Source organism: Lonchura striata, chromosome 6 (genome assembly GCF_046129695.1).
Source record: "Lonchura striata isolate bLonStr1 chromosome 6, bLonStr1.mat, whole genome shotgun sequence".
NCBI lineage: Eukaryota > Metazoa > Chordata > Aves > Passeriformes > Estrildidae > Lonchura > Lonchura striata.
The window spans coordinates 16,138,441-16,150,799 of record NC_134608.1 but is presented as its reverse complement, the minus strand read 5'-3'; the positions used below and the strand labels follow the sequence as shown (position 1 = coordinate 16,150,799).

At 42.6% G+C, this 12,359-nt stretch overlaps 1 protein-coding gene across 1 annotated transcript in view; it reads left to right on the top strand.

Moving 5' to 3' along the window:
- The window catches only part of RIN3 (Ras and Rab interactor 3), a 47,524-nt gene that overhangs the window by 1,093 nt on the left and 34,072 nt on the right, over positions 1-12,359 (top strand). Inside the window, exon 2 of the mRNA XM_021531960.2 lies at positions 1,944-2,058. Coding sequence (XP_021387635.2) covers positions 1,944-2,058 — 115 coding nt within the window. The remainder of the gene's footprint in view (positions 1-1,943; positions 2,059-12,359) is intronic.

Below are 12,359 nucleotides of genomic sequence, written 5' to 3'. Positions count from 1 at the left end.
CCTGCCCTCTGGGAGCCCACCTGAAACTGGGCAGCACCATTCCCACCTGTGGTGAAAACAGAAGAGGCTGGTTTCAATCCCAGCCCTGACCCAGGGGAAGTACAGTACTCCGGGCTACGTACAGCTCAGAAAAACCATCTCCTACTTCTCTGAACAGCCAGAGTCCAATTTTAGCCTCTGGATCCATGGCAACCAGGCGTGCCGATCAGGAAAAAAGAAGTGATTCATTTCCAGGTTTCATTTCCCTGCTTGCTTAGATTAAATTTCAGATGTAGCAATATAAGATGGTGTTGTCTGGCAGTCGTGGGGACAGCGCTGCCATGTGGGTGGTAGGACCTGGCCAAGGAAGAGCCTCTCCCTGCAGGTACCTTACCTGCAGACATTGCAACAGGAGGTGGGGACTGTCTTGCACTAGAAATCAGCCTGTTTAGGGCACACACCTGTGCAGTTATTTGCATTTTTCTCTGCCATGATGGTGGACCTGAGCCCCTGAGGCTCCATTTCTCCTGAACTCAGAGGCCATGTTGACAGCACCGTGTTCACACATCCTGTTGTGAAGCAGCCCCAAAGCTGTGTGTTCAGCATGGGTGCTTCAAAGTGACTGGAAACACCCTTATGGCTGGGACTCATGCAGAGAAAAGTCCTGGCTTCTAGACAAGCTTTTTAAACATTCCTCTGCCCAAGAAATTAATGGTTTTTTGCTAAATTTGTATATATTACAGTTGATTAATGATTTTATCAACTCGCACTTCTCTTTCTAAAATTAATATCCAGGCTACAAAATTAGCTTGATTTTTTTAATTCAGTTTTTTAAAAATTTGACTCCTTTCTCCCTAAGCTTACTGTCAAAGAACAGATGAAAGTGAAGATTATTTTGTCTTTGTATTGGCACCTTCAAAATAAAAGCTAAAAATATCCCTGACAATGAGCTTTAATTAGAAACACACTTAGGATCTCACATAATAGATTTCACATAATACAAAGAATGAGGCATTTTTTCCTTTTGCTTGGTGGAGCAGCTCTGTGGGAAAGGGCCTGTAGGGATGGTGGCCAGCGAGCTGGGCACAGACCCACTGAGGAGAGGCTGTGGAACCAGGGCTTGTTCAGCCAGAAACACCTTCAGGGAACCACACAGCAACCCCTGGTACCTGCAGGGAGGTCACGGCGAAGATGAAGCCAGGCTGTGCTCAGTGCTGCAGGGTGGGAGGACAAGAGGCAGCAGTGTACATTGAAACCAGAGGGGTCCAGACTGGGTGCGGGGAAGCATTTTGTCCCTGTGAGGACAGTAAGTGGTGGGACAGGTTTCCAAGAGGGCTGTGCAGTCTCCAGCTTTGGACACTCTCCAGACTTGTACATACAAATCCCTGAGAAACTTGGTCTGGCCTCATGGCTTCACCCATGGCTTCCTTTGGAGAAGGATTCTCCCAGGATATCTGCCAGGCTGAATGATCTTATAGTTCCATAAAAAGCTCTGCCATGGACACTGTGGCCACCAGAGCCTTTGGCCTTATGTTCCTCTCATGGACATTCAAATCCCTACCAACTAAATGTACAAGTGACTCCCTTGCTTTAGACCTGGACTGGGACATTCTAGGGTGACTCATCTGTGATTTAGGGCACTGGTGTGAGGACCATCACTTAACAAACTGGGAGTGCAGTTTTAAATCTTCAGTTAGTGAAATAGTTTGCTTTAGGCATAAGTGGGACATCAGTGATGCATAGAAATTTTGTGAATCCCTTCACAGGTCTGAATTTCACTTAGATGAAATGTCCCTTTCTCCATTATTTTTTGTTGTATAAAGCTTAGCTAAGTGGAATGAAGCTAAAATAAGGCTATTTAAAGGTGGATTGAACTGATAAAATCTACATTGCCAATGATCTAAAATAAAGTTTAGAAGCTCATATAATGTAGCTGAGCTCTTGATTTTTTTCTCCTTTTTCAGATATTCTTAGTTAGGAAAGAGGGCAATGTGAGCAACATGGTCCTTGCAGTCCGCCTGCCAGTGCAGAACGAGGCTCCTGGTGTGCTGGAGTACAACATTAAAGAAGAAAAATCAAGTAAGGTCTTTACATTTTCTGGTCTTGCTCTGGTTAAGGTACTCTGTCCTCTTGTGATCACCAATATTTATGTAATCTCACTTGCTCTGAAAAGGTTCCTCTTGTGACTGGCAGCAGGTCTTGCTTTTATGATGTAGTTCAGTTAATATTTCCTGCAGATGCTTTACTTCAGCTCCCCTGTGGTTCTGCACCTTCTGTTATCATTTACAGACTCACAATAGGGAAATAAAGCACCTCCAGATGAGGAGGCCAGTGCTTTGATCCAGTGAGGGGAGCTGCCTTTCACCAGCTGGAAGTCTTGAGGGAAGTGAAAAGCATTGGCAGATTAAGCCTGGTTAACTCACTGACTCTCTCTATTTAAGGCACTGAATTTGGGGGTCACCAGTCATCTAACATCTGCTACGTTGCCTTTTCATGCACCTCAAACAGTCACACTGAACAACAATTCACTCCTAAACTGTTTCCAACCAGGGAAGCAAGTGGCTGCTGGGATCGATGCTATTCCCAGCTGGATAGCCAAGCCTGCCATGAGCAAGTGAAAATTAACCCAGTTCAACATCAGCCACGTCTAATCCAGCCCTCTATGTAAATGGATGTGTAAGGTACATGATTTCCACTTTCAAAGGAATATTTGGAAATACCTGAGTTTTAGAATAGTCATAGAAACACACACTCAAAAGAGTTAATAAAAATAACTTCATGCTATTTATTTATCTGAACACATTTAAATCATCTGCCACTGAGCTCTGTCCCAAAGCCAGCTCTCCAGTGAAACTGTTCTATTCTTTACTAAAAACCTTGTGTTTCTGCAGATCAGTGTGCAACATCACTTTCCCCTTGTTCAAATGAACTTTTACAGTTCCTCAAATAGTTTTTCCTTCTCCTATATTTCTTCACATACCTCTGCATTGTAAACAGACTTTAAAGCCAGAATCTCTTAAACTGTTCTAATCTCAAGACCAGACAACAATCTGTCACAGCACTGCTCCTGCACAGGGTGCAGTTCCCTGGCTGCTGCATCCCCCTGGGAAGCTTTCTCTCTCATCTGCCTGCTCCTGGGAGCACCCAGCTGCAGAGGAGTTCAGTGTTCAGTGCTACCGTGGGAGGGCAGGAGCAGTAAACCTTTTGCCACAACTTCAGGTGTTCAATTAAGAATACAAGGGCAAGGGCTAGCTGCAGGGTAGAGAAACCTTTTCTTTATTTAGCTATTTGAACTCGGCTTAGGACTTAAATTTTTCATGGTGGGGAATTGGTTTTTGATGATCCAAGTTTTCCTTTGGATAAAAGTTTAAAAAATCAAAGCATGTAATCCTAAAATATGTAATTTATAGAAACGTTACATCTTCACTCATGTCCTGTGCCATAAAATCAGATTTCTTTTAGGACAGGCAAAGTAAAAGGTAGTACAAAAATGTCACTGAGCTAGGCTATCTAGAGAGATTTTGCTGCCATGCTTTTCCAACTTGCTTGCATTTTCTAATTTATCACTACCTTATTGCAAAGGATGTACTGGGACAAAAGCTTCCTGGTGGAAGCAAGAATTAAATCAGTTTCCACCACATTCATACATGTTGCAAAGTGGAGGAGGGTAGTTAAAATTTATCTCTCATTTGTAAAGCAGGAGAGCTGCCTTCACATGCAACAATCCCAGCAGCCACGAGGCTCATGCATTCCTGTGGTGGATATTCACATTATTTTTAGCTTGAGTTCTGTCAGTGTTGCACGTCAATTGGTAGAAAGCCTCTCAGTTCTCCATCCTGCACTGTGTTGACAAGAGCACACTAGGTACAGAAGTGGTCTCTCCTTTGCTTCCTTTCTCATTTAGGGTAAGTACCCCAGATTTTAAGTTTAAAGGAAATTGAATTAATTTGTGTTAAAAAAGCCAAAGGATTCTACCTAGTACAAGGGGAGATGGTAAATCCTCTGTGTCACAGAATTAATTAGTTTTTTAGCTTTTTAACTACATTACTATACTGCCTTCTAAACTATTTTCAGAAATAAAATTAAAATATATCTAAATGCTTTAAAATAATTTGGAACTTGACCTTCCTTGACAAGTAAGCTGGTATGTCTGGGTTGACTCAGACTGACGATGTTACCTTCACTCATCCCTGGTATTCTGTAAGTGTCAGGGTAGGAGACCTCTGAGCACCCCCAGAGATACTCTCTTGCTGTGGAATGCAAGTAAATTGGAAGTTGGGTGTTACACTCCTGAAAATATGTGAAACACCCCAGCTGAATAACCTGATGACCACTGTGGACTGGCAGGGTTTTTCCAAACATCTATTCTTTAACTTCAGAAAATCTCTTTCCTTTCTGGGCTGACACATCAGCAGTGATCTGTGTGCCATGCTGCAGTGACAGCTGCTTGTCCCTTTCGGAGAGCTGGCTCCTCCTAAAGCCTTCGAAGAGCAGGAACAAATTCCCCTCCTTACCTCACTTCAACTCATTAGACTCCACACAGTTAATGCATTCAGATGTAAACTGAAATCTGAATTTGCCTTGACATATAGAGTTTTGATTTTATGGAGAGCCTTCCTTCAGTTAAAATTCAAGTTGCAACATAGCAAACTTCAAGTTGCAACCAGCTTACTATTTTGAATAAACTTGCCAGCTGCTTCTTGTCCCTGGATATTTTGTAGAGCCATTCTCATTTCATCCCGCTTTTCAGTCAGGATTCCAGGATCATGATGATGGTACAGAGGTTGTGCTCCATATAGACAAAAAAAATTTCTTCAGAATCTTCTTGGCATTGCACTGCCAAATAAGGGTGATTCATTGTTTTACTATTTCTTTTCCTCATAGAAACTCTGTTGATATTTGGTGATTTAGGGAAGTATAGTTTTCTGATGAGAAGACTGTATTTCATTGTGATTTCTCTTTTCAAATGGAAATCCCCAAAGAACCCACTAGGTAAGAGAATAAAGAAATGAAACCTCTTTCCCTTTTTTGGGGGAGAAGTTTTCACCTCTCCTGTGAAGTAGCCCTTAGAGTGAACAGGAGACTGGACTTTAAAATTTTTCTTCTGCATCTTTTTGGTTGTAATTCTTCCAGAGACAGGAAGGCTAAATACCAGTAGTATCAGTGGTATAGAAGAGGCCAAACAGCTGATACCAGGTACCATGTGGTTCATCAGAAAGCTGAGAAACCTGTCAAGTTTCAAAGCCTTGGATCTCTGTGGTTTTGCACTTCGCCTGAAGGATCCCTTACTTCTCACTCAAAGCAGTGAAAATCTCCCAGAGTTAAAGCTTGTTGCAAGATTTCTACCATTTAGAGATGCAGTATTGCCAAAATATTGACTACTTTTTGCACTTTCTGTTCTAAGAGTTGCCCCTTACTTCTGCTTCACTCTGAGATAGAGCCCCAGCCTCATAAACTGAGCACCCCTTCCTCAGCTGGCTTCTGCTCTTGGCTCTTCTCAGCAAACTGGTGGCAGCCTCAAGCTGTAATTCCCTCTCCTTTTCATGGATATACCTTCAGAAGTCATCCTGCTGACCTCAGCTCCATTGCAGCAGTATTAAAAAGGGATGAATCAGAAGTTTAAAGTACATGTGCACTTCTGAAGTACTGTATACTAAGAGTTTGGAAGAAGCATCTGAGTACCACAGACGATGTGGTGCAGGTAGTGACAGTAGCTTTTACTTTCACAAAGAGTCATGAAGGCACCTGCACAGGAGTAAATTTCTCCTTTAATAGAGGAATGCTCCATTCCTCCTTTAATAGATGAATGCTCTATCACCATAAACTGAGGTTAAGTTTCTTTTTTTCTGGGAAATTTTGTGAATAATATCTGAAGATAACTTGATTTCACAAAACATATTAATTGATCACATGCTTCTCAGGAATCTTTTACATATGCTTTGGTGTGGGTTGTGTAGTAATTGTTTTCCAAGCTCTTCTGTACCAAGAAAAAAGGATGTGATTCTTTCCAAGTAAACAAAATGGCACTAAAGAGAAGTATCTGCAATTTCACAAAATAAACAACACATTGCTCATATTATTAAATTTTTAAAAATAGAAATAACAATGACATTTATTTGCTAAGTCCATCTTGAACTCTTCATGTCATAAGGACTTTGAGGCTGGTCTGATCTTGCCATAGCTGCCCATCTCCTGTAACCCTGCTCCTGCCTCTCCCATTGCTGCAATGGTTTAGCTCACTTGGAGGTGTATTTTTGGAGGCAGTCCACATGAGCCCATGTTGTGGAGCTGCTGTGCTTCCTCTTTTAAGCTGTACCTGTGGGGGGCAATCTGCCACCAGACACAGTTGTTCAAAAGCATCTTTCAAAACACATGGGGCCAAGGCTGGGTTGAGCCCCCAAAATCAATGAGTGCACAACTGAAGGAGGGGTTTGTAGTGAAGCCTTGGCTTTATTGTGGCTATTTCATTTATTAGGAGAAAATTATGAGACTTAAAGTTCTCTGTGCTCTGACTCTCCAAGCTTCTCTGCAGACCAACTCTGAATAAGCTGGAATGTAAGAGAGTCTTGAAATAACCTTAGCGAAATCAAATAGGAAAACTGAAATAAATTATCTCCAAGTAATACAAAAATGTCCAGAACATGATTAATATCTCCTTTGAAGGATGAGGCACGGTGCCATTGGACGCAGTAGCTCAATTTCTGGTTTATGGACAGCAGCTGTACTCCAGGCTATGTGGTATGAGCTTGTGGTAAGGACCTACAATATACCTTGACAGAAAAGGTGCAGGCAATTACTGCACTCCAAAGCAGTTTAAGAGCAATCACTGAGTGTTGCTGCAAAACTGCAAGCCTGGTAGCAAAAAACAGTGTTGATAAAGAAATCCAATGTCTGCCCTGGTCACCTTATTTGACCTTTCTTAATGTGAGACTGAGCTCAGGAAGTGCAGATGAGTTTGGTATGAAATGCTCGAGACAGGAGGAATTTAGGAAAGGATTACAACTCAAGTAAAACACACAGCAGTAGTTTAACCTGACTGATTAATTCTCTAACTGCTTTTACCTGCTTGTCATGAAAGTTTGTGAGGATCTGACCACTTTGTGCATCCACCAGTGAACATCTACCAGCAAATTCTATCAGGACAGAAAGAAGTTACACCAGATACAGAGGAAGCAGGAAGGCAGGCCTTGCTGGGGAGGCCAAATGTAAATTCAGATGAACAAAGATGTTCCTTTCTATGTTGGATGTTAGGAAATGTGAAATCAACAGGAAAAGACTACTGAAGTGCTAAGATTTTACAACATAATTCCTTGGCTTAATGATCCCAAATAGATGCAGTCTAAAGATGTGAAAGCAAGCTTGATTCTCAAAGTCAACTTGGCCAATCATAATAAAGTCAGTTCAGTCACTTCAACACTGCCATTCCTCCTTCCCAAGCATGCATGGGAAAAACTCCACAGTTTTTTATCTTATATATTTATATTTTATATATTTTATATATTTTATATAAAATATATATTTTTATATATCTTATATATTTTATATATAAACTATATTTTATATATATTATATATTTTTAATATTTTGTATATTTTATATATTTTTATTTTATATTTTATATATTTTTATTTTATAGACTAATGCCATTTGCACAGATAAAAAGGGCACGTGCAGTCATTCTGACTCTCCTGTAACAGTAACAGAAATTAAACAACAGTAATCAGGCAGCAGCATGTTTACAGAGGGGCATTAGAGCAACAGGGGGATGGACACTGCTCATCTTTGCAGGCTTAGCTCTAAGCAAAGCTGCTGAAAGCCCTGGTCTTTACATCCCAGCCAGCCTGAGGAGAGGGCTGTGGGCATGCCTGGCATGATGGCAGAGCTCAGGCAAGCAGGAGACAAATTCCTGTGCGTGCCTGCATGGGTCAGTGCATCCCAGCTCTGTGTGAGGGCATGCACAGGGCAGGGAAGAGGGGCAGATTGAGTAGGAACAACTGTTGGCTCAAGCACCTCCAGATGCTGACAATAGACTGGCCTATTGCACTCCTCTGGCACCCAGCTAACATGGCCAAATATGGTCATTTACGGCAGATTTCCCTGTTCAATTTTGTTAATGTTTATTTTAATACATCATGCTGAGGCTGGATTAACAAACTCAGACTAAAGTACTTGCTGCTAACATGTCACACTATGGTCAGGTGGCATTTTCCCACGTGAACTGCATTGTAGTTCCACACAAATGAGGTCATGGGAAAAAACAGGAGGATAGCTTGGTTGCTGCAAGCTATTAATACACTATTTAACTCCTTCAATGCGAGGGGCCAGTCGTGTTGATGAACTTAGTGATATGAATATTTTTGTGCAAGTGTTGACAGCTCTTGCAATAGCTTCCTCAGTTTTGCAAGTCTTCTTGCTAACACTCTGCCTCCTGGAATCAGGAAGTAGAGTGAAGATAGGCAGAATTTTTTTTTCCAGAAAGAAAAATAACCATCACAAATGCAGGGAAAAACCTTACAACGTTGGTAATGCTCAGAAAACAGAAGATTCCGGAAAACAACCAATAAGAAGACAATCTGCCATTAAAAAATTAATTTTAATTGCATTTATTTTGTATCCCTTCTGAACTAAAATGAAGATGGAGATAGAAATCTGCAGTACAGACTGAGGTCAGAAAGATGGGATCCTTCACTTCATAGCTAAAGGGAATAAACTGGTGTATGTGCTGGTATACCTGGCCCTGACTTCTAAGATGAAGACATTTATTTGGGTAGCACTTGCAGATTTTTTTAGGAGGTGTTTTGGGCTGGATGAAGCCTTGAGTGACTTGGCTTGACCTCATGGTCCTGGTTTTAGCAGGATTTTGGGTTAGAGATCTCCTGCTGTCCCTGCCAGCCTGAGGAATCCCACAAGTGATACTGAGCCAGGCTGTGGGCAAGCTGAAGGGCAAACAGCAGCTCTCAGAAGAGATGTCTCAGAAGAGCAGCATCTCTTCCCGATCTCTAAGGTCCAGGTTCTTGAAGAAATACTTCAAAGATTCACAGAGGGATAGTGGTGAAAAAAAAAAAAAGTAAAACGAATATTTTCTGTACTAGTGTGTCATCTGTGATCTCCCCAAAACCCATAACCTTCCTTTCTTCAGCTTCTTCCTCCTTTGTGTATAAAGATAGAATGTGTTCAGTTTATTTAATCAGTGTAGATCTACAGTCAACTCCTATCAGGTACTTAAATGTACTTGAAAAGGCCCAGCAATGTTCCCACAGAGGCAATTATATGCCCCTAGGCATATTGGAGAGCTGAGCTTTTTGCAGGCTGAAATAGACTCCTCATGTGCCATTAATAACACTGCAATGCTCCTAGACTGTTGTTACACTGATATTGAAGGGAATTTTCAGTTGGCATGGCACAATCCAAGGAGTAAATATACACTCCACCCTTCCCAAGTCAAAACTCTCAAAACAATCTCTGGCTCATCAGACTGCAGGCAGAAGGGTCCATCAGAAAGTGTGTTTGGTTACTTCTGTTATCACTGTAATGGAGCCGCAGTTATTTTTTAAATGGTCACTTTAAACAAAACAGTTGGCCTCTTTCAGTGGAAGCCCTGAAGCTTTCAATACTGGAAAGAAGAATTCTTAATTCTGTAAACTAAGGCATGAAAGCAGGGTAGGACTATTTATAGCTTTGATTTCCTCTGAATAGGTGAGAGGCTGAACCTGACATTACAGAGTGAAAAGATCAAGGTGATGCTTTTTTTGGGTTTTTGGTTGTGTGTGTTTTTTTTTTTTATAACCTATTCTGGCATTCAGTGATAAACAAAGAGAGGACTGACTTGGCAGCCACTTCCTGAACTGCCCTGGAGACTTGTCTACCAGTCAGGAAGGTCACTCAGCATCTTCAAGTTCACTACAGAATATGACTTTACTAAATATATATTTGTGTGTATAAGGAAAAAAATGTCAGCTGTCCCAGCAGCTAGTAGTGAAGGTACTGCAGGCCCATGAGTACAATAAAGTAGGTGGAAAACAGCATGGGCCCTCTTCTGAGGAGAAAGAGTCGGGTTTTATGTGAGCTCAGGCTGTAACTGTGCTGCCACAAGAAGGGCTCTCACCATTGCTCAGCTGTCAGTCGCTCGTGTCCCTGCCCTCCAGCCCCTCTGGTCCCTGCATGTTCTGGCTGGGAGGGAGCGAGCAGTGTGGATGTGGGGGTGTGACAGGACAGTGTGGTGGGGCAGTGCTTCCTTAGAGCTGTTACCATATGCTGGGTTACGTGGAATAAAGCCTGGAATGCAGATAAGAAAGTGGTAAAGGGCTGAGGGGCTGCGGGTAACTCTGGGAAGGGCTGGTGGCAGACTGTCTGAGAACAAGTTGGAAAAGGGCAGCAGGTGACCGAGGATGGAGTCACATCCTGTAGTGCTGAATAATTGTATGAGCCTCCAATGTGTTCTAGGCTGGCCACAGAGGCAGGAGCCCCTCAGAGCTGCTTCATGGTGCCAGGAGAGGAGGCTGCAGGCAGGGCAAGAACGCTGGCTTTTGGGATGCCGTGCAAAACTGTGGCCAAATTGCTGCATAGCAGCCAACCTTCCCAAGGCAGAGCATCGTGCCAGCAGGAGGAGGAGCTGACCTTTCCCTTCCCTGCCAAGATTAATTCAGCTGACTTTTGCAAAGGAAGGCACTGATTTTACAGGCTGAGGGCTGAAGCACAGGTTGCTGAAGGGGCTTGGCCTGCTGTGCATCACCAGCTCAGAGCAAGCCCATTCTGGCCAGCATTGTATTTACTGGGCTGCAGAGAGACCTTTTGCGTGCTGAGCTCTTGACAGTGTCCAGCACTGAGGTAGCAACACAGCTATTCAGACTCCTTTTGTACAGCCTAGCAGGCAGTTCAGCTGCTGTAGTGTGGAGAGTCAATTTTTCCAATTTACTTAAGAGGAATGTTTTCCTTTATTGTTGCATGATGGAGCGTGTGATTGAGGCAAAGCAAGAAGCTGTTGTCAGCTCTGGGCCTGACAAGTCTGAAAAAAGAAGAAATGTGCTGGAAAAAATAACAAGTTATCAACACCCCTGGGACAGAAGATCCCTCTTTCCTTCTTTCCCCAAAACTGGCTGATTCCAGCTCAATTAAGCAAATAATACACTGCAACAGAAAAACTTGTCCAAGACTACTTTTTTTTCAAGGATTAGCAAATTGATGAGTAAAAGTTTGTGTATTTTTAGCAGGGGAGACTGGAAAAGCTGAATATGTTGTTAACCTTCAGGTTCACATTTTAAGGAGTTTAATTGCATTTAAGGAGGCCTCTGGGCAGACACTTGCTATTAAGGAGAGTAGACTGACAAATGTTGCTCAACATGGTTCCTGTTGCTGCCTGTGAGATGTAGAGCTACCCTAGTTATCTTCAGATTAGCCTCTCTCAGACACAGATAACAATCTGCCTGCATCACCCAGGGCTCTGCATGGGCTTACTTCCCCTGTTTATGCATGTTTCTCATTAACAAGAAAAGTCTGCTATCACCTACACAGCTTCTTGGCATGAAAAACCTCCCACTGAGCAAGTCTGCTCCATGGCATGGCATAACTGGGCAGCTCTGCCCCAGCCCTGACCTTCAGCTCTGGGGGTGCTCTTTTGCTGCTGCTTTCTGCTGGAACTCATCTGCCTCCACAGGCAGTACCAGACCAAAGGCCACCGCTATGTGGGCTGTAATGAGGACATAGGAGACATTATCTTTGTCTAGCCGGCTGTCTGTGGTTTGATTCAAGATAAAACACTGAATGATTTCTAGTCCCCTACGCATGTCTAACCTAGATGTCTTCCCGAGATCAGTCTGTCTGTCAAGGATGAGTTTCTCCATTATCCACATCGCTATTAACCCTGAAAAGTGGGTTAGAGTCAAGGAGTTCCCCTTCAGGAGATTACTCTGAACTAGGAGCCCAGAATTTTGGTTTGGCAAGAGCAGTGACCACAGGCCTGGGGGATATTGTAAAACACTGTATGAAGACACATTTTATAACCTGTTTTGCAAGTCCATCATTTCTCTCCTAAATGCAGACGTGCACAAGGAAAGCAGAAATTCTCACCAAGTCCTTCTCATGTGAGCTGAGTCCCACATCACTTTGACACATTGCTTATTTAAAAACATTAAACACTTGTGCAGCTGCTTTTTCAAGATTGAACAGTGCCAGGCTTCTCTGTGATTTACAAGTTGTTTTGGAAACATTCCAGTTGCTTATAGCGGGTAGCTTTATTCTATTTTTTTTTTAAACTCTCATCCTGAACAGTTACCTCTCGTCTCTCCATACAAATACTTTATTTTTACTCTAGGCTTTAAACCGATGGGATTGTAGGTAAAGCCTTTTGGAAAGAAGCCCTCGGGGTCTTGTTAGCTTTGTTA